At 45.0% G+C, this 23,084-nt stretch overlaps 1 protein-coding gene across 2 annotated transcripts in view; it reads left to right on the top strand.

Annotated features, from left to right (window-relative positions):
- Window positions 1–23,084, top strand: part of Itpr2 (inositol 1,4,5-trisphosphate receptor type 2) — a 410,062-nt gene that overhangs the window by 132,548 nt on the left and 254,430 nt on the right. For both annotated transcript variants that reach the window (XM_052175272.1, XM_052175273.1), the window contains exons 20-23: window positions 128–272; window positions 2,072–2,222; window positions 15,842–16,035; window positions 20,328–20,457. In XM_052175272.1, coding sequence (XP_052031232.1) covers window positions 128–272; window positions 2,072–2,222; window positions 15,842–16,035; window positions 20,328–20,457 — 620 coding nt within the window. The remainder of the gene's footprint in view (window positions 1–127; window positions 273–2,071; window positions 2,223–15,841; window positions 16,036–20,327; window positions 20,458–23,084) is intronic.

The following is a 23,084-nucleotide window of genomic DNA, read 5'->3' as shown; positions in this document are numbered from 1 at the left end:
GAGATGCTCCCCGCAAGAGGTTGATTGACGCATCCAAGGCAGTGCGCTCTGCGGGTCAGACTGTGTAACAGTTCCACCTTTCAGTCTTTCTCATCAGTTCAACTTGCTCTTGTATCTGCCTGGCCAGGTATGACTCCATCACAGACTCTTCCAGAAATGACATGAAGAGGAAGTTTGCCCTGACGATGGAGTTTGTCGAAGAATATTTGAAAGAAGTTGTCAACCAGCCGTTTCCTTTTGGAGACAAAGAAAAAAATAAACTGACATTTGAGGTATTTAAAATTATTAAATTCATTTTGTAGGCCCACAATGGTCAGAAGGCGGCATCAGATCCCCGGGAACGAGTTGGCTGTGAGGCACCATGTGGGTGCTGAGACAGAACCCAGGTCCTGGAAGAGCAGCAAGTGCCCTTAACCACTGAGCCACCTCTCCAGCCGCACTTGAGGCATTTAAACATAGTTAGACATGGCAGCTTTGTGTATTATTGCTAGAAATCATACGCAATGAGCATCAAAGATTTTCCTTTGCTCTAATGTTTAGAGTACTAGATATAATTCCATCTGTTGATGATAAAAATATAGACTTGCTATTTTAAACTTTAATTTTGTAGAAATGCACTTCACATAATTACACCAAAATCAAGTGATTTGATTCGGTTTGAAACAGAAGAAGAAAAATAAAAGAAAATCTTTGTGTTATAGATCCCCCTCTCCAGGATAAGTTTGTGAAAAAAAATCACCTTTTCTGATTGGGTCTTTGTTACAAACATACTCAGTGACTAGTAATACCAATGCCTAGTACACCATGGCCAATAGAATTGCAAGTAAAAGCCCACTTTATTTTAATTTTTATTATGCCTTGATAATTAAAATGCTCTATCTCAATCATCAGTTAATTATAGTTTTCCTTGTTTTATTATTGTTTCTATGTAATTGCTATGCTTCATAAACAAGGACAGTTTTAGATAATTTATATTTAGTATCTTCCTCCACCTTCATGGAAGTGATGGGGTCACCTCGTTGACCTGAATTGAAATGTGAGGAGAATAACAATAACAATAATGATAATAATAATAACAATAATAACAATAATAATAATAAACTAGAGAGAGGTCCCTGTCAGTTGTGTCTGGTGTGTCAGTTATCCACTGTCATGAGACATATCCCCACAGTGTGACATTTCTGTGAGTCGGGAGCCTGGGTGTGGCGCAGTGGTGTCTGTTCAGTCCTTCCAGTTTCTCCTTCTGTCAGGAGGGTGTTGGTGGCCCTTCTGCTGTGCTGGCCTGTCACCCCAGCTCTTTGTCACATGGCTTTTCTGTGGCTGAGTGTCCTTGTCCTGGCACCTGGCTTCCCACAGAGAGCAAGAGAACAAGAGAAGAAGGAAGAGGGAGTGAGGGGGGGAGAGAGTGACAGAGACAGACAGACACAGAGAGACAGAGAAAGACAGAGACAGAGGGACAGAGAGAGATAGAGACACACACAGAGAGACAGACACAGACACAGAGAGACAGACAGAGAAAGACAGAGACAGAGGGACAGAGAGAGATAGACACACACACACACACACACACACACACACAGAGAGAGAGAGAGAGAGAGAGAGAGAGAACACTCTCACAAGCACAGTGGTCTCCTGTAACTTGGGAATGGCACGGCATTTTTGCTGTGGCACACACCAGCCTGACACATTGTAGGAGGGACAGCCTGTACTGGAGCTGTGTCTTGGAGGTTGCTTCTCACCTCGTTATTCCCTGTATTACCCAGAAGGCCACAGGCCAGTGTAGAGGACATAGAATTCTGGGCCGGTTTATGGCTCATACTTAATAAAATAATTTAACCACCGATTAAGTGGACTCCTCCTGACTTATGTTTAATTAAGTGGTAAGTATTGTAACATAAACATTCCTTAAGCCACTTTAAAGGCTCTGAATTAATCCTACATCTGAATCAGTCACAATCTGAACCATGTCTTTGCAGGGATTTTAATTCCCAGGTGTCAAAGAATTAGGGGCTCAGAATTACTCGTGCACTTTAGGAACTGACCCATTTCCCACGCGCCTCTCTCCACGCAGGTGGTCCACCTGGCTCGGAACCTCATCTACTTTGGGTTCTACAGCTTCAGTGAGCTGCTACGGCTGACTAGGACCCTGCTGGCCATCCTGGACATCGTCCAGGCCCCCATGTCCTCGTATTTTGAAAGACTGAGCAAGTTTCAAGATGGAAGTAAGAACTCTGAGGAGTGTGATGATGTTTTTGTTATTAAGTGGGAGGGAGATAAAAACCAAACATATAGAGAAACACATGTAACGTGTGTGTACAGTCCATACAAACATTGGCTCACAATGGGGATATGTGATAACAGGGTGGACATGTGAGTGCTTTCCTCTCATGATAATGTGTGTGTGTTATGTGTGCTATGTGTTCACATGTATATGGGCACATATGTATTATAAGCATGAAGATGTGTGTGTGTGTTCACATGTATATGGCACATGTGCTGTAAGCATGAAGATGTGTGTGTGGTATGTGTTCACATGTATATGGACACATATGTACTGTAAGCATGAAGATTGTGTGTGTGTGTATGTGTGTGTGTGTGTGTATGTATGTGTGTGCAGGTCTGAAGATGACTTTAGGTGTTTGTTTAGGCACTGGCAACTTTACTAATGTAGGCAGTATTTCCTGAGGAACTCAGAGTGCACTCATCCCAGCCACTCTCTGTACTCAGTATTCAGTATTCAGCTTCCCTAGGGAGCCCTTGTCTCTGCTTCTGGAATGCTGGGGTTGCAGGCAGCTACCATGCCTGCTTGGCTTTGACATGGGTTCTAGGGAGCTGAACCATCAAACTTTCAGTAGTGCCCATATCATAATCATATATGTATATATATAATGTGTTATATATAAAACCACATATTCATAACCATATATACGTATATATGTATATATGCATATATGGAACCACATATACATATGCATATACATGTACCTATACATATACACTCACACATACACACACACACACATATATATATATATATATGTTTATAATATTTGTAATGGTGATTGTGTTAGGTTGCAAAGTGCCCCCAGACAGGAAATTGTTTCTGAGACTTATAAGGAAGAGGGCATGCTGCACATATCCCGGAGAGTGTGTGATCAAAGGAGGCTTAGGCAGGTGAGAGGATCTGTGGTACAGTTAGACCAGACCTCAGCTGAACACATGGAGCTCGGAGCTGGGTGGCCCTTTGGAGAAGTCACACTGAGGCAAGAGGGTCAATTATGTCTTTGTGGCAGTCAGTGGTTTCTGTCTTCATCATGGAAGAAGGCATGTGACAGTGGGGAAGGGGACAGTCTGTTAAGGATTCATGTGGAGTGAGAGGGTGGTCCTGATGCTGGCCGCCGGGGAGGCAGAGATGGAGAAGGACTTATGCAGACAGTACAATAACAGCCACAGGATGGAAAGGAAACACTGGATTCCGAGTGCAGACATGAAGAAGGATTGCCCAATAAGAAATTTCACATGAGTCACAGAGAAACTGAAAAACTGACTTACTGTTACCTCAGTCCCAGTCTTGTATACAGTAAAAAACTGCCTGAGCCCTTCCCCTTCAGGGTGGCCTACGAAGAGTTTAGTGACTGCCGTAGAAACCTGAGCATTGATGGGACAGTTATCCCAAGAGCTCCAACTACAGGGACCTCTGGAAGAAGTGTGTGTAACTTTTACTGGAGAGATACGGGCACATGTCTCTTTACTCCAGATAGGAGTAAAGGGATAATTTTGTTTGTAGGCCAAAGGGATAATTCTACCCAAGTCTGGCTTAGTGAGCCAGTGAGTTTCTTGAGTTACTTACAGGAGTATGTGTGACTCTAAGACAGCCCCATCACTCGGAAAGCCCAACCCAGCATGGGCAACTCAGGCAAGCTCAGCCCTGGATTTCCCTCACAAAGGACTGGTAGCCAGGCAGAATGGAACCTTCTCTCCAGAAATTGCCTTTTACATTTATAACCTCGAGGAGGGAACTTTGTAGATCATGTAATGTTTCAGGAGCTTCCTGAGCCTTGTGTGTTTCATTTACTTCTTTAGTCCTATGAATTTTCCTCCTCCCTTCAGGAGGAGGTATTTCGATTTGGGAGAAATAGGTACACTCTGTGGATGTCCTCACAGGCATAGGTGTTTGAGCAGTTGGTGGTATTGCTTTGGAAGGGTGTGGAATCTTCAGGAACCAGGACCTTTTTGGAGGAAGTCGGTCACCAGGGGTGAGCTTTGGCATGTACAGCCTGGTCTCACTTCCTGCCCATAGAGATGTGAAGAGTCTCTGCATTGTGTTCCTACCTCTATGGCTTCCCCACCATGACAGTCTGTGTCCTCTTCAACTGTGAGCCAGAATAAAACCTTCTTCCCTTAAGTTGCTCTTGTCTGGTATTCTTGTCACACTGGCAGAGGCATAAAAAGGGTTTGTGTAATAATGAGATAGTCCAGTATATGAGAACACGTGGAGAGGAAGGGACCTAAGAGATCACGGGTGGTGGCTCAGGGGCTTCTAGAGCCGAGCAAGGCTGGAAGTGAGGAGAAAGGAGAAGCACCCCGAGTCTTGTGTTCAAAGGGAAAGAGTCTGAGTAGCAGCAAAAGTAAGACCAGGAAGAAGGGTGTGTGTGTGTGTGTGTGTGTGTGTACCCCAGTGATTCTCTGAAGAAGCAGCTGTAGGAACTTCTCAGTGACATAAGCTCCTATTTGCACGACCCAGTGGCAGTTGAGCATGCCCAAGACCCGTGAGGCTGAAGCTAGACAAAGATTCGGCATACAGAGGGGAGGTGGGCATGGTCCCACTGCGAGTTATACAGAGGGGAGGTGGGCATGGTCCCACTGCGAGTTATACAGAGGGGAGGTGGGCATGGTCCCACTGCGAGTTATACAGAGGGGAGGTGGGCATGAGTCCCACTTCGAGTTAAGAAGCCATTGGTCACTGATAACTGCTGGGAGAGGGAGAGTTTGGTTTCTTTGAGGATGGAGCCCCTGCTAAGTCATCAATGCTGTAGTCCATGCCCAAGAGCATGGGAGTGGCACAGTCTGTACTTAGTGGGTTAAAGAAAAGGACATGAATTTGGGTGGGTGGGGGGAGGATCCTGGAGGAATTGGAGGAGGGGATGAATATGATCAAAATTCTACAAAATTCTCAAAGAACTAAAAAGATACCAAGCTAGTAATGAAAAAAATTCTCTTGGGGATAAGAACTGACCCCAGTGTTCTGTTGTTCACTGTAATGGAATATTCTGTCTTTGTACTGATCAATCTAATGCTGCTCATTGGCTACATTATGTCTTAGGGAAAGACATACTGTCTTCAAGCAAGGGCCTTGGCTCGTAGCAGCTTGCTTCACCTCCTATTGTCATCTGCTCTCTGATGTAAAAGCACTGACTGTATAATTGATCTTTTGGATTTAAGAATTGTGTCAGGAAACACTTTTCTTTGATACACACAGGAGTGCCAAAATGAATGTGAACGTAATGGCTAACAAATGGACATCCTGGGTATTACTTGCGAGTTGTGCATTTATTAAATTATACAATTGTTTTCTTTTCATACCAAAGGAAGTAAAGTACAAAGATTTTGGTTTTTCCCCTTTTCATGTATGTGTGTGCATGTGTCTGTGTACATGTATGCATGTGTGTGTTTGCATGTGTGCATCTATGTGCATGTGTTTGTATGTGTATGTGTGTATATGCATATGTGTACATGTGCTTGTATGTATGTGCATGTGCTCATGTGTATGCATGTGTTTGTATGTGCATGCATATGTGTGTATACGCTTGTATGCTTGTGTGTGTATATGTGTGCATGTGTATCCATGTGTGTGCATGTATGCATGTGTGCTTGCATGTGCATGCATGTGTTCATGTGTGTGCATGTCTGTATGTGTGCGTATGTATATGCGTGCATATGTGTGTATATGCTTGTATGTTTGTGTGTGTATATGTGTGCATGTGCTTGCATGTGTGTGTGTATGTGTATGTGTGAGTGTTTGCATGTGTGTGGGCATACATATATAAGCATGCTCCATGTACAGGCCCAATGTTGATGTCAGGAATCAGTCCACTGATTCCTATATTCCTTGTACTATACTTCTTCTACTATATTCCCTGAGCGGGGTCTCTCAGTCGAATCCAGAGCTAATCAGTATGGGTATGAATAGTCTCAATAGCTAGCTTGCCACGGGGTTCTCTTGTTGCTGCCTCCTGAGGTGGGAATTACTTGGGGCTTCTAAGTGCTTGGTCTTAGGTCTCACACTTACGCAGCAAGCTTTTGAACCGCTGAGCTGTCTTCCCAGCCTCCAGTTTTACTTTTTACTGATGCTAATACTAAAGGTTACCCTACAATGGTGAATCCCACCATACCTCCTCCCTCCTCTTTCTGTTAAAAATTAAACCAATTTTATTTTAAAGACAATTAATATTCACACATGCATATACTGTGCTTGGATCAAACCCACATCTCACTCCAAGTCCGTTCTTACCCCGCCCCAAGATTCCCTCTCTGACGTCATGTGTTCTCTCTCTTACTTTGTTTGTGCTTTTAGCACATTAATTTTTAATTAAACATTTAAAATTACATCACTCCACCCTTCCCTTCCTTCCTCTATTCCTTCTATGTCCCTCTGTTTCCCCTTAAATTGTTGGCCTCTTTTTCTTTAATTACTATCATTTCACACACACACACACACACACACACACACACACACACAAATGCATAAATTTGTAAATACAACCTGCTGAATCTATTTAGAGTGTCTTAGGTATATATGATTTCCAGGTTGACTACTTGGTTACTAGGTAACCAATTAGGTGTCTCATCTGTGGGAAAGACTAATTTTCCCTGTTTTTGAGATTATTTGATGCTTGTAGTTATTTGTGTAGGGATGAGACCCTGTGAGATATTTTCCATCTATGTTAGTATAAACTGGTGATGTACTTCTTCAGGTCTTGTTTGGGAAGACATAGTACTGAGGTGTCATGGGTGTAGCTTCCGTGATATTGCTAAGGGACAGCATCTCACAGCAGGCTTCCTGGTGCTCTGGCTCTTACAATTTCCCTGCTCCCTTCTTGTGAGATGTTCCCTAAGCTTTAAGGGTAGGTGTTGTATAGTAAATATATCCACCAGGGATGAGTACTTCATGCAATTGATCTTTGTGCAGTTTGAGTAGTTGTATTTTTTTTTTTTTTGCCATGGTCTCTGTTTTCTGCAAAGAGCAGCTTCTTTGATATGGAGGTGAGAGCTACACTTATCTGTGGGCATAAAGAATTTCAGAATGTAGTTAGAAATCATGCTATCTAGTAAAGCAGCAGTGGCAGGTCCTCCTCTAAGATCCGTGACATCACTAGACCTGGGCGGTTGGCTCGGTTTCTGGTACCAGGCATGATCTCCCTCCTGTTGAGCCGTCTAGTTAGTTAGTTAGCTGTTGGTTAACCCCGAGGTCTGGATGCCATTATTGACTCTTTTAGAGATTGTCTTACTTTTCTATTGCTCTGACAAAACATCATGACTATAGCAACTTAAAAAAGAAAATTTAATTAGGGGGCTTAGAGTTCCAGGGTCCATGACTATCACGGCAGGGAGCTTGGCAATGGGAAGGAGGGGTGCGGCTAGGGAGGTAGCCGAGAGCTTATGTCTGATCTACAATACTGGGGAGACAGAGAGAGAGAGAGAGAGAGAGAGAGAGAGAGAGAGAGAGAGAGAGAGAGAGAGAGACAGACAGTCAGAACTGGGAATGTGTGGGCTTTTGAAACCTCAAAGCCCCACTGACTCACTTCTTCCCTCAGCACCACACCTCCAAATCCTTCCCAAACAGTTCCACCAAGCGGGAACCAGGCATTTGAATCCATCAGCCTTTGGGGCTATTTTCATTCAGACCCCCACAGGGATGCCTTGTCTTGCTGGACACTGTGATTTATAGGCCACAGCTGGGTGGGAATATTGATTGCTTTACTCTTTTGCCAGCTTGCACAGCACCTTCTGGTAGATGAAAAATAGACTCGAGGAGGTTTTCAGGTTAGACACAGCCCGAATCTTCTGAGTCCTGAGGCCAAAGTGTGTGGTCCCTTTAGTAATAGGGACTTACCTTCAACTCTCAGAGGCAACCAGGAGCCATAGAAATAGCCTATATTGTTTGGGAGTCAATTGCACTATCCTGACCAACAGCTTGAATAGAAATTTCTCATGCCTGGTACCGGGTTTTTGTTAGTCAGAGGCTCTGTGGGAGTATTGTCAGCTCAAGTGTCATAACGTCCTTTAATATATGTATGTATACAAACATGAAATAACACAACTCCATGAGGCTTTATTAAACATCCTTGATGTTATTTGTCCCTCCCTCTCCCTCCTCCCTCTCAAGCTAGAGTCCCCATCTGTTAGGAGACTTCTTACCTGCCTGCTGTTTGGATGTATCTGGGTACAGAGAGGAAGCTGACCCACAGCATCAGAATCTGCCCCTGAGTACTCTAAGTATCGTGAGGCTAATTAGGACAGCCCTTTCTTTTTGTACTTGTCTTCCAGCCCCTGACTCAGACTCTAATAAGGTGACATATCACAGGAAACTTCTGAAAGGACAGACAGCCATTGGTTTCTCTATCATCTATTGATTTCGTTTCCATAGCTCCAACTTCTTGGGTGTTTCCGTAGTTCAGTCCTGACCCATGGCCCTTTACCAGCCAGTGACTGCTACCTCCCTACTGGGATACAGGGAATGGCAAATCACTAGGAAAAAAGCCCATGGAATTCCATCTTTGGAATTGAGCCAAAGTGTTGTTTCCTTTTCTGAGATTTCAGCTTTGGAGATTGCCCTAGTGTCATTTCTGTTGCTGTGATAAAATATCCTAGAAACAAGCAACTCAGGGGAGAAAGGGCTTGACCTAGTTCACAACCCCAGATTACAGTCTAACACTGTGGGGAGTCACAGAGGCGGGAGCTGGCTGGTCACATGACATCTGCAGCTACTGGGTGAGATAAATGCAAGCACGCACTTGCTCAGCCTTCTCCTCACTCATGTAGTTCACAGCCCGTGAAGTGCTGCTGCCCACATTCACGCGGCTCTTCCTTTTCAGCTATCCCAATGAACAAAAATCTCTACTAGGCATGCCATAGGCCAACGTGAACTAGGAAACCTCGTCCGAGACTCTCTTCCAAAGTGATTGTAGGTTGATGTTGGGAATCATCCTCGATCAGTCATCTACTGCATTCCCTGAGGCAGAGTCTCTCAATCAAACCAGAGTTCACTGATATATGGCTAGTCTTACTTCACTGATATGGCTAGTCTGACATGGCTAACTAAACCATGGCGGGGATAAACTGCCTTGGGGCCCAGAGAATAAGATAAGGGTAACCATAATGCCGGAAAGGATCAGTGTTGTCTGGGCTGATATATAGTCCTGTGGCTCAACACAGGTTAGGGGAGACGTCAGGAGCAAGATTGGTGAGAGGCACTTTGGATAATGGGGACCCAGGAGGAAACCTTGTGCTAAAAGGACTGGGAGAAGGGTTAGAGGACTTGGTGGCAAAGATCTGGGCACTGTAGTCCTTCCCCTCCCTCTCCCATTCCTCCTTCCTTTCCCCCTTCCCTCCACACCTTCTTCTTGCTTTTGATTTTTTTATTGAGAGAAGTTATCTCTGTGTAGTCTAAGGATTTTTGTTTAGCTCGTTGTGGTTTCATTAGATCAAAAAGATGAAAACAAACCAGACCAACCAACTACAAACTTGTCTATGTGAGATGCATGCATCTGAAAGACAAAATGTTTCAGACACCCTAACTTACAAATACATATTTTTATTCATTAATTTTAAAAAGTCTGAGCTGTGCAGTGGTGGCACATGCCTGTAATCCCAGCACTCTGGGAGGAAGAGGCAGGCAGATTTCTGAGTGCGAGGCCAGCCTGGTCTACAGAGTGAGTTCCAGGACAGCCAGGGCTATACAGAGAAACCCTGTCTCGGGGGAAAAAAAAACAAATCCAAAAAAACAAAACAAAGCAAAACAAAAAACAATGAAAAAAAGTCTGTCTCATCTAATGCCTTTTGGCCTAGATGATTCAGTGAGGAAAATCAGATTTATTGAGAAAGAAAACAGTAGTGGGAGAAAAAGCTATGAGAGTAGATTCTGTTCCTGGTTCTAAAGCTCATCTGTGTCATGTTTAGTATACTGACATACACATTTGTTTTACACAAATATTTACTTAGTATAGTATGTGCTTGACTATATGTAAAATATATGCTGTCCATAAATATACATATTTTTAATATTAAAACAGCATTCCAAATATGATTTGTAAAAATTATTAAATGAGAAGGTAACTTAGTAAAATGTATGTCATGCAAGCATGAAGTCTAGAATTCCCAGAATCCATGTAAAAGTCAGACATTGTGGTATGTAATGTAATTCCAGCTCTGAGTCTCTGGAGCTCACCAGCCTACTAGATAAAATTCCAGGACAGTGAGAGACCTTGTCTCCAACCAACCAACCAACCAACTAACCAACCCATCAGCCAACCAACACACCCACCAACCAACCAACCAACCTGCCCTCCCACTCACTCACCAACCAACTAACCAACCAACCAACCAACCAACCAACCAACCAACCAATTGGCCTGGTTGTGCCTGAGAATGACTTCTGAGGTTGACCTCTGGTTTCTACCAGCACACAAAAGTGTACAGACTTGCACAAACATGAACAGACACTTTTCCATACTCTCTCTCTCTCTCTTTCTCTCTCTCTCTCTCTCTCACACACACACATACATACACGTACACCACTGCCTGGCCTTTTGTACCTGTGAGTCTCTTTGGCAACTTACATGACATGCTTTTGCTGCCTCATTTTAAGAGAAGAATCAGATGGCTTCTTCACCTGTGTCCATCAGTACTTTCAGGAGGACTTAGAGGGTGAGTTGGACCCACAATCACGTTACAAGACAAGGTTACACTATAGCATCCTATGGCCCTCTCAGTTAGGGGTTGCTCACACAATTGTGGTATAAAAGCTTTTTAAAAAATATCTTTTAATAATTTTGACTCAATAGACACAGAAGATTTGCTCACAGTCCATTTATGTCTTTGTGAGATGTGTCACCACATGTAGATTTGAGCTTCCCTTGCTACATTAGCTTATGCACAGTGGTGAAGGATTTACTTCTGTCTCTGTGGCTGTGAGGGAGTCCTGATGCCCCTGAAGCTGCTGGGCTTGATGTGTGTGTGTGTGTGTGTGTGTGTGTGTGTGTGTGTGGTGTGTGTGTATACACACATATATAATTAAATGTATTATATCTATATTTATTTGGAATCCCATATATTATGGAATATGCATACTCCTACACCTGAAAAGTCAAAAAAGTAATGATACCTTATGTGTGTATGAATGATGTGAGAGCCATAGGACAGTGGCTTTGGTGTTGGGGGTACTTTTGGGAAATGACGCTAAAGGAGTGTTCTGGGTAGTGGGCATGTTCAAGTCTGGACGGCATATGGTGTTTGTGTGCCCACGTTTTTGTGAGAACACTGAAGAACTCCCATCTGATGCTAAGTTACCTGTCGATCACAGAGCAGTATTGAATCTGTGCACGGCTCATCTCCAGCTGGGAGAAGTTAAGGATCAGTTTCCCAGATTAAAACCCTGAGGTTTTGAACAGCGAAGTGTCAGTGTTTGACAAGGATGAGGGGTGGAGCCCGGCTATCGATGTGCTGTGCGGATCCTTTCAGGTCTCTAGTATAGAGAATGGGAAACAGGTCCCTCTCAAGTCATCCACTTGATACCCAGAGAAGATGCATGGTGAGGTCCTCCTTTCCTTTCTGTTGCTATGTGAACACCCTGACCACAAGCACGCTGGGAGGAGGAAGATTAATTTCTTCTCACCATTCCAGGTCAAGGAAGTCACTCAGGGACATCAGGGCAGGAACCCAACGTAGGAACCATGGAAGATCACCGCTTGCTCAGATAGTTTTCTTATATAGTCCGAGCTCACCTGCCTAGGAGTGGTGCCACCCACAGTGGGCTGGACCCTCCCACAGCAATCAACAATGAAGACAAATGCCACAGGACAATCTAATCTGGGCAATCCCTCAATTGAGGCTCCCTCCTTCCGTGACTCTAGATAGCACACAAAGAGGACTTAAAATAAAATAAAATAAAATAAAATAAAATAAAATAAAACAATAAAATATAAGTTAGCTGCAGGTGAACTTCAGTTATGGTTCTGTTAAGTCTCATGCTTCCTTTAAATCCACTTGTTAACCCAACAGTGTCACGACCCTGCCCCGGTAGGGAGATTTATGAGATTGAAAACTTAACTATTAGTTTGTGTAGCTTCAGTGTTATACAAATTTTTCATCACTTCCCATTCTTCTGAAATTGGTGAGAGACACTTGGTCCATCAGGATGATAAAAACAAAACCATCTTCTCAATCCGTCCTACGCTTCCAGAGTTCTCGTGAGGAATCAGGGCTCTTTTTCCCTAAGCACTGCCCTCTTTTTTTGTATTTATGTTTGTATTATTTGTGTTTGTATTTGTGTTTGTGTTTGTATTGTGACATGGTCTCTACATATCTCTAGCTGTCTGAAACTTCCTCTGTAGACCAGCCTCAAACTCAACGGAGATTCGCCTGTCTCTGCCTCTAAAGTACAGGGGTTAAACGTGTATGTAATCATACCCTTTTAATTTTTGGCCTAACAGGGATGTTTCCCATTTTTCTAAAATTACTCAACACACTGTATCTGTTCAGATGCTTGATATTGAGTTAGTTATTGGAAAAAAAAGAATTGAAAACCCAGGATGTTGATTTTACAGAAAATGAAAAGAATTTGTGTTCTTTCCTCAACTGACAAGCTGTGTGAGCTCTGGTTGAGAAGTATGGAGCTGTTGTGAGCAGCATTGAGGATTGGTCACTTTGAACTTGTCTCCCAAGTCTAGAATTAAAAAGAGAATTTCCTGTGGTAAATGGATATGGGACATGCTGTGTGCCTGAGATTTGTGCAGTAGACATAGGACAGCCATGTGCCTGTGATTTGTACAGTGGACAAGGGACACCCATGTGCCTATAATTCCTGCAGTGAGGCTGATGTTTTTCAAGCTTCAGAAGCTCACAGTGCAAGCACTCACTACCACAAGTGAGAAAATGCTCCATCTTTGAATTGGCAACCTCTGAGTTGGCCATACATGGAACTTTCAGGAGGATTCCACAGGCGTGTGAGTGTGTGGAGTGTGGGAGGTATCCTCCTATCTTCCTGACTACATGTGTTACACATTAAGATGTTTGTGGCCTCTGGACTTTAATTTGTTGATGACAGGATCTATATTTGGGGGAAAGAATTGTCTAGCTAACCCTCCTCATAATAATCATTTGGCTAAATGATTATTTTCCATGCAAATCTAAATAACATGCAGATTCTGTGTGCTGTGTGTGAACCAGGGGTAAGATTAACAAAGGAGCGTGTTCTTCATGTGGGAGAAGATGTCCATTGGAGGCCAACATGCAAATATGCTCAGCAGTGGGGTGAGGGCAATAGCTGGTGTTGGTGACTTAAAACCGTCATTACCTGTGACCACCAGCATGTCTTTGCAACACCTTGCCAAGGTGTGGGTGCACCACGGTGATTTGGAAATAATGGTTTGGATCATTGAGAGTTCTGGACAGTGGAGCCTCTGCCTCAAGAGTCTTCTGCTAGAAGGCAGAGGGGGCTCACTCCCTCATGTTGCTCCTGCTTTGGTCCAGTCTTAGAAATTCTTCAAATGTGAAAAAAAAATATTTTCTCTTTTTTTGGTTTTCTAAATAGCCATATAACCAAAGTTCTCAGGAGTTCAAGATGAAAACCCAGGTTCATTTCTGTCTGGAACCTGCCTGCCCATCAGAGACATTGTCAGTGTTTGCTGCACTCTGAAGCGTGTTACAGGAATGCTTCCCTTTATGATCCCAGCAGGTTGTGTTTGGGGAAGGTGATGATTTCACAGAGCCGCAACCTTTCCACAGTGTACTTGTGTGTAGCTACTGTTGCTCACTGACATATGGCGCGTGTGCATTTTTTCCAGCCATCTTTAAAATTATTTTAATGATTAGTTCCCTCTCAACCTTGTAAGCATCCCATGGTTTGCATTCTGAATCCCGTGTTTATCTTCCTTCCTCTTGACTCACACCCTCTGCACATGGAAGGGAATGTGCTTTGCCTGATGATGAAGCCTCTACCTCAGGCAGAAGCTCATGAGCACTCAACAAGTCAAGACTACCATTTGCAAAGAAAAGTTGGCATGCGCTCCTTTGAATCCAGTTGTTTGCTCTAAGAGCTGAGACATAGGGAACAAGCTGGGACCTAAGTCGTGGGAGTGACCGGGTCCTCCTTTGACTGGTTGACTGTGATCAATGTGGAGGAGGTGTGGTTGTGAATTGCACTCTAGTGCGGCTGGAGAAAAATCCACAATAAGCAAACTCAGGGAGTGACAGACAGCAATTCCTCACTGGACATGTTTGTGCTGGTTGTCCCTTCCTATAACGGCATCAGAAGAAATGGCCTTCCTGGGATCTGAATAATGGACTTCAAGATAGAGCAGACAAATGAATGCGTATTGTAGGAGAATTCAGGCTTCTCCTGAGATGAGGAACTGTTGACCTTTAATCCAACTTCCAAGTTCTTTTTTGTGTTATGAAAGCCCAAACGTGCTTCATCTGGGTAGCGAGGGGAGATGCACAAATACCGCATCTGACACTTTGTGCACTCTTGGCACCCAGCCAGGACCTTCCCACCGTTGTAATTTCTAAAGCCATGAATTTTATAACAGAGACTTCCTTCACTGGACAGCTGACTCCAATCCCTCAAGGATTCTGCTCAAGGATATTTATGTGACCAAAAGCACAAAGGTGGTTTGAGATGTAGGGACGCCCAAAAGCAAGTGACAGCCTCAGTGGCCACGCACGTGCTTCTGACCCTTCATGGGAGGCCTGTGTGGAATCTGTCTATCCCTTGGCTGTGCCTGCTGTGCCTGCTGTCAAAAGATTTCACAGTTGACCCTCAGAGGCACAAAGTGAAGAGGTCAGCTTTAGTGTTTTGAACCAATTAAAATGGTCTCTAAGTTTCTCTTTACAAACAAAACAACCAACTGAAACCATTGAAGCAATCTTGTGGGTGATCCCCATCAAGGTATTTATAGAGCAACGGAGAGTTCTTCTACACAGCACAAGGTCTTGTTTCTTTATTGCTTAGTTAAGTCACTTTTAAAACCGATGGTGAAAGCCAGTTACAGTCAGAGAAACCACAGGGTGAATTTGGGTTTTCTCTGAGCTTCCTCTGAACGTTTGTGCTTTGGGTTTTTTTTTTTTTAAATTCTCATTACTTTTGAAGCAGGCTCTAGCTATGCTGCCTAGAGCATCTGAGCTCTGTCTGTCCTCCTACCTCATCTTCCCACGGAGGGAGTGACAGACTCCATCCTCACTACCTGGTGCCTCTAGAGTTTAAACTCGAGGGTTGAAACATTTTATAAGAGAGAGAGAAAAATAACCATGTTAACTTGCTTACAGGGACTTGGTCTCAGTCTTTGATTCTCCATTAGTAATTTGCTGTATCTTAGAGATAAAAACCATTTCTTCTCGTTTGTCAAACCATTCTATATAACACTGTAACTCCCAACACCCATTGCACCGATACGCCCTAGCTTGTACAGTAATGAATGGAAACATGGAAATCCCGAAGACACAGTGACTTACATGTGGGGTGTGATGGCTGCAGCCAAGTCCTCGTCAGAAAATGAGTTAGCCCTGCCGATGCTGTGGCCACCCATGCTTTGCACGTGTTGACTGAGTCCTCTTCTTGTGCCAGGCAACAATGTCATGAGGACCATCCACGGGGTGGGAGAGATGATGAGTCAGATGGTGCTCAGCAGAGGCTCCATCTTCCCAGCGAGTGTGCCCGATGCACAGCCCAGCGTCCACCCAAGCAAGCAGGCGAGCCCCGGCGAGCAGGAGGATGTAACGGTGATGGACACCAAGCTGAAGGTTATCGAGATTTTACAGGTGCGTCCAGCATTGCCCTCTGTCACCGTGCGTGTGTGCGTGTGCGTGTGTGTGTGTGTGTGTGTGTGTGTGTGTAACTTGTGGCAATCCTCCTGCCTCAGCTTTCTGAGTGCTGAGATTCCAGGTGTTACCTGGAAAAACAATACCTGGTTTTGCTGTGTAACTATGTTGAAATGCTCTTGGTGTGATGTGATTCTGCAAAGTTGCTGGTCTCTCTTTATTCTGGAAGGCTGTGGCCCTCATTTTATTATTACTTTTAGGTGAGTAGCAGCTTGCAGTCTCGCACAGATACTGCTGTGCACACCCACCTTGTTGTTTTGTCCCAGGAACTACACTAATGGTATTTAGCTATCGTGAGGTGCTTTGAGGTGATATTACGGCTTTCCCGTGTGGTTATTATCAGCTGGTATTGACGAAGATGGAATATTTTCTTCATTGAAGAAGGATTTTAAGGAAGGCATAGTTAATGATGACATCCTAATCACTTTTCTGTGTTTAATTGCTTGAAATGTACTTGTGTGTTCCATGTATCCAGATGTCTTGTTGTTATAGGATACTCAAAATTTTTAGGTATACTCCTATAATTTTAGTACTCAGGAGGCTGAAGCAGGAGGATTTCTGTGAGTTCAAGGCCAGCCTGAGTAACATAGCAAGACCCTGTCCCCATCATTATTTACCAAAAGTATTAATTACCGATTTATTATTTTACATAATTACCTCTTCTTGTGTTTCTAAGGGGCTGGGGATGCTTTTTTATATTTTACGCATTAGCCTTGTTTAATATTTAGCCTTATCAATTTAATGAGCTCAGTTATTTCATATACCAGACAGCTCACAGAGGCTATGATTTCTAGCATTTTCATTTTGGGGTGAGTCTGGGAAGCAGGCTTGCGGCACCTTTGTGATAGCGTTTCTTCCAAAGTCGGGAATGGAGCCTGTAGCTCTCAAGGCTGTCCTAAGAATGTAAACAGAGTTTCCCAAATCCTTCGTCATCATCAAGAGTAGACTGATCTCCCAGAAGCGGGTCAGCAGTCCTGGAAGGCTCCGTGCATTTCTCATTCAAAGTAATTAGATTTATAATCATAACACATTTCCCAGCTCCCCCAGGGTTTCCGAAGGCCGTGTCCTGACAAATGTTGGCAGGTTTCCCTATCCTGTGTTCCTGGCCTTGAAAATCCATGTCATGTTCTTACCCTGAAGCTGGGAAAGGGACCTGGGGGCCCAGTTCAGTGTTGTCCTGTCTGTACGTGTCTTCCCCTCCCCCGTCCTGTCAGTGGATGGCCCCTGGTGTACGTGGCCTCTCCTTCAGATTTATTTCAGTAAATAAAATAAATCATGTTTTTCAGTGAGCAGTGTCTTACTCTTCCCTCTGACCTTATTCTCTCTCTTCCTCTGCCTTTACACATCTTAAATTTTATTTTTGTTTTGTTAAGACAAAATTTGTTTTGTAGGCTGGCCTAGACCTCACTTAGGCTGGCTGGTCTTGAACTCATGAGAGTTCTCCTGCCTCAGCCCCGCAGTGCTGAGAATGTTGAGATTATAGGTGTGAGCCACCATGCTTGGCTTTTTCTCTGTCTTCTTGTTATCCGTCTCCATATCTTACACTGTATCTAGAGCTTCATAATTAGGAACAAGGGGGCTGGGGGCGGGGGAAGCAAAAGTTTGAAATGAAATCCTGTGAGTTCTCATCTCCAACAGAAGGGGGAGCCTCATTTGTGTCTCAGTTGAATTCTTTTCTTCCTTTGGGCATTTGAGTGTTAAGAATCCCTGTGTGCTAGGCACCCTCAGCCCAGCTCCTGTCTTCACCCACCTGCTTCGGGTCCTAGCCCCAGGCCCTGTGTTAGTCCCAGTGTTGGTCTTCCCTACACCCTGTAAATCCCCGCTCACTGGAGACTCTCTCTCCAGCATATGTTGTATTCACAGCAGGTTAATAGATGAGTCGATGTGGGGTTTGTTTTCCCCTCTGGACTTTATATTCATCAAGAGCCACCTTTACAACCTAGACTCCTAAAATTATTAAAAGGGATTTTTAATTCCTGTATGCACGTGTGCATGTGTGTGTATGTGTGTGGGATGGTGGGGGTGGGGGTTGCACATGTGAATGCAGATGCTTGCAGAGGCCAGAAGAGAGCACTGGGTCTCCTGGAGCTGGAGTTACAGGTGGTCGTGCAGCATCTGACAGGGTGCTGGGATTCAACTTGAGTCCCGCAAGAGCAGGATCTCTTCAGTCCTGCGGGCTTTTTGTTTACCTCCCGGTCCTCCTCTCTCCAGTCCTGTGGGCTTTTTGTTTACCTCCCGGTCCACCTCTCTCCAGTCCTGTGGGCTTTTTGTTTACCTCCCGGTCCACCTCTCTCCAGTCCTGTGGGCTTTTTGTTTACCTCCCGGTCCACCTCTCTCCAGTCCTGTGGGCTTTTTGTTTATCTCCCGGTCCTCCTCTGCCTGGCAGCCAAACGAGGATGAGCTTAGCAAGAGCAGCTGATGTGAGCTTGCGTCCATTCTGTGAAGCATGAGGACCTTCAAAGTGTGGAGAAGATGATGGCGGAGATGGAGGGGAGAGAGAGGACAGGGAGGGGGTGGGAAAGGATGGAGATGAGGAGGGGGAGGGAGAGAGAGGGGGAGAGGGAGGGGAGGGAGAGAACAGGGAGGGGGTAAAAAGCATTAGAGATGAGAGAGAGGGATGGCGAGGGAGAGGGAGAGGGAGAGGGAGGGAGAGGACAGGAAGGGGGTAGGAAAGGGTGAAGATGTGTGTGTGTGTGTGAGAGAGAGAGACAGAGAGAGAGAGAGAGAGAGAGAGAGAGAGAGAGAGAGAGGCTATGGAGTCATAAGAATCATTCAAGGAGAGTGCTGTGGTAGCTTGCAGTGCAGTGCTGAGAGCTTACTCTCATGGGGTAGAGAAGAGAACAAGGTTCAGTGGACTCTGAACAAGCATGAGGATGCACTGGGAAATTGCGTGTGGCACAGTGCTCATGGGACAGAGAGGCCTGAGCACTGAGAGGTGGGGTGGGAGTGGGGGACAGGGGTGGGGTGGGGGTGGGGGGTGGGAGGTGGGGGTGGGGAGTAGAGTGGTGCCTGGGAGAAGAGAGGCCCTGGAAGCAAACAGAAGAGATTGACTACTGATTGCACAAAAGGCAGGTTTTCTAAAGCCTTGGCTACCACAGCGTTCGTTGTTCACGAGCTGGTAATAGCTGTGCTCACTCAGGCTGATCTCAGGGCAGTTGAGTGACGCAGCTGAGCTCGGAGTGCACGCCTCTGGAAGGTCTTCCCTAGGCTGAGGACCTAGGCTGAGGGACCATCTCACAGCAGAGCTGTCCCTTGTTTTCCCAGTGTAGTAACTTGTTCCTTCCAGGCAGGGATTCCCAATGTTTGGGTTTCCCAGGTGGAACTTGGGCCTGAAGGGCCACTTCATTAGTGTCTGCACACCATGGAGATAACAGAAACCGGAGACACAAAACACCACAGAGAATGCCAGGAACTAGGGTGTCAGCCTGCCTTGCAGGCCTGCCTCACGGGCTGATGTCAGTTGAGCTAGGTCAGCTCTATTGCAGTTGAAGCCACAGCCTTTCTGCACAAAAGCAGCTCCAGCATTTTCTTCTCAGCAAAGAAAACTTCAAGTGTGTCTGGGATCTTAAGAGCATTGCCTCTTAGACCCTACTAGAAATGCTTGGAGGGTGGTTGTGGGCACCAGATTTCCTTGTTTCTAAAACAAATGGAGGCCAGATATAGTGGCATATACATATGTGCGATCCTAGCACTTGGGAGGAGGGACAGGATGTTCACGGTTATCCTCTGATACACAGGGAGTTTGAGTCCATCTTGCTGCGGGGCGGGGAGGGGCGGGGAACTTAAATGAATGAATGAATGAAGAATGAATGTGGTCTCAATACTGACCAATGAAAACATCTCCCTTTCCTTCATTTCAAAACTAATATAAACAGGCAAGCAGCTGAACATTTATAGTTTGCAGGTAAGATCTCTGATTGGCTCATTTGGAAAACTGAGACCTGTGGTTGGTGTGTGTCATGGCTTGCATTACAAACTTGCTCTGAGTGTATGGGGCACACGTGTCCCAGTGCCCAATTCTGCAGAGCTGGCTTTCTCTCTCCACCTTACCTGGGTTCCAGGGATGGAGCGCAGGTTGCCAGGCGCATGTGGCAAGGGCTTTAGCCATGGAGCCATTGCTCAGGCCCACGACTCCCATGTTGCAATGCCGTGCTAATGCTTGCACCGTCAGAGTACAGCAAATCCTTCAGTGTGTGCTAATGGAACTACGCTTGCTGTGGTCCTTCTTCTAGTTCATCCTGAGCGTCAGGCTGGACTACCGGATCTCCTACATGCTGTCCATATACAAAAAGGAATTTGGAGAGAACAGCGACAATGGTGACCCCTCTGCCAGTGGCACCCCGGACACACTGCTACCATCAGGTATCTCTATGGCAGTATTTACTGTTCGCATTCTGTGTTCTCTAAAATATATTTTAAAGAAAACTTTTTATTCCTTGGGAGTTTCATGTATTTATACAATATATTTTGATCATATCCATCCTTCACTACTGCCCCCTCTCTAATGACCCCACCCCATTTTCCTTCCCCATTCATTTCCTTGTTATTGACAACCTCCTGAATCCAGTTGGAGCCACCCCATATGAACCTGGGTGTGTAGCTATTCACTAGAGTGTGGTCAACTTACCAATAGCTGTGTTCTCAAAGAAGAGTGAGTCTCCCTTCCCAGTGGCCATCATTTGTCAACATCCATGCTAGGACTTTGGTTTCTTGGCTGGCCTGTGGCGGAGGTTACCTCAGCTGCTGTGAGTTGACTGTACGCCAGAGACATCGTGTCTACACATCAGCATGTCAAAGCTCACGTTGGCTTGCTCACTCTCTTCTTTCTGCCACATCTTCTACAAAGTCCCCTGTACCTTGGATGGTGGGAAGTTGCTGGAGATGACCCACCCCCAGCTAAGCACTCAGTGTTGTTTATACTCTGTGTTTTGATCAGGTGTCTGTATTAACCACTATCCATGGGAAAAGACGCTTCTCTGACCAGAGCTGAGAACAGCATTGATCCACGTGTGCGAGCACAAGTATTTAGAAAGCTGTTTGTCAGCACAGGCTTTTAGTAAAACAACAGTAGCTTCTGTGATAGTGCCTGTGATCTCCCCGGTCATGGGCTGTTGGCCAGCTATGAAATCTCTTCTGGGGCGCAGGCTTTATGTCCAATCAGACAGTGGCCGGCTAATCCTCTAACTGTTATGCCTCTTTTGTTCAGTGGGCACATCTTGCCAGCATGTGTCAGTACTGAAGTACGCAGCATCCAGCCTTGAGTGAGATTTTCTCACTCCGGCCTGGGTGTTTTCTCCCTCAGGACCCGCACGGCTCCTTTGGCTCTGTCAGTTAGCCAGCAGGAGGAGAGCTTTCTCGCCTGTCAAGGTTGTTTTCTGTGTCTAGAATACAAAGTGAATGGTGTCTCTAGGCATTGGGTCTTGCTGCTTAGTACTGGTGGGCGTCCAAGGGTAATGACAACAGCCTGGTGTTCGGACTGCCCCGGGGCTGCTCTGATCAGTAAGGAACTCACAGGGAGCTATTCTGGGCCTTGCACTAAGATTTTAATTTAATAACCCTCATTTTCTAGAAGTAGCACTGTCTACTTATGCAGGGAACTTCTGTTCAAATTCGATATGTGTGTGTAGACATGTATGTGTACGTGTACATGTGTGTGTGGTTCTGCATATATATATATATATGTATATATGTGTGTATGTGTGTATGCATGTATGGAATATATATATATTGTGTGTATGTATGTATATATATATATATATATGTATTGCATAGCCAGAGAACATACACATATGCAAATATATGTGTTTGCACATATATGTGTATGTATATGTGAATAGTGTGTGTGTATTTGTATTTAATCAGCTTACAAACTAATTGGATCACCATAAGACTTCTTTATGATCCTTGATTTTGCATTCTGCTTTTAAAAACCCCAAGCACCTTTCCTATCTATCTTGAAACAAAAGTATGTCTATGACAGAAGACAACATCTGTGGTTGAAATAGAGATGGAGCAGTAGCAAGACAGGGAGGACCTTGCTGTTAGTTGGCACTGTGCCCTGTATATGCCTGTTCCCCATCACTGCCCCACTGTAGTAACTAGGGCTGCTGTTTATTACCCCATTTCACAGATGAGGAAAAACAAAGGTTAAAGGAGCAACTTGGGGAGATTAGAGTGTTTGTTATCTGCTCCTGTTACAAAAGCAATTTAAATGTTTGTTTTGACTTAGGTTTTGATAGTTAGGGAGATACTTCCTGGTGGAAGGGGCAGCAAGGGGTGGGGCTACTTCAGGATGGAAGGGCAGCAAGGGCGGGGTCTGAGGTCACTTGGTCACCACAGTCAGGAAGCAGGGAGGGTGAGTGCTGGTGTTTGGCTCACTCTGAGGGGTACCCATATTCAGGGTCGATATTCCTGCCTTGATTTAACCTTCCTGGAAACATCCTCGCCCACACAGCCGGGGTGTTTCCATGGAGACTCTAATTCTGGGCTGGTTGGCAGTGAGGACATCAAAGTCAGGGAGCCCTGAGGCTCCCCAGCTCCAGTCTGGATCTTTTGCACATTATGTTCTCTGGGTGCGACTCTGAGAAAATGTTCATGCCCAGATCACAGAGAAGTGTGAAGTACATCTGAGAAGGGGAGTGTCTGTGGGCAAGCTGCGGCCAGCCGCCAGAGAACAAAGAGGGAGATCGCCCCAAGGCCCGCTGACAGCGGTGCCACACTTTGGAATTCTATCTTGTGCTTAAAAACTAGAATGTTTCTGAGACTTGGAACATAATTCCAAAGAGCATAAATATGGCTGTGAAATTTAGAGGCTGTAGAAAGGGCTTTGTGAAGACTCAGAAATATTAACTCACCTTTCACCTGGGTGGGCCAGGTCTGTCCTGGTGGGCTGCACTACATCTTAGAATGTAGACAGTAGTCAGCGAAGCTCTTCTGAGGCTAGCAGTTGTGCACAAAGAAGAACTTCCCTTCAGTGTTAGGAGCCACCG

Source organism: Apodemus sylvaticus, chromosome 2 (assembly GCF_947179515.1).
Source record: "Apodemus sylvaticus chromosome 2, mApoSyl1.1, whole genome shotgun sequence".
In the NCBI taxonomy this organism is placed as follows: Eukaryota; Metazoa; Chordata; class Mammalia; order Rodentia; family Muridae; genus Apodemus; species Apodemus sylvaticus.
This window is presented reverse-complemented; position numbering and strand designations above follow the sequence as displayed.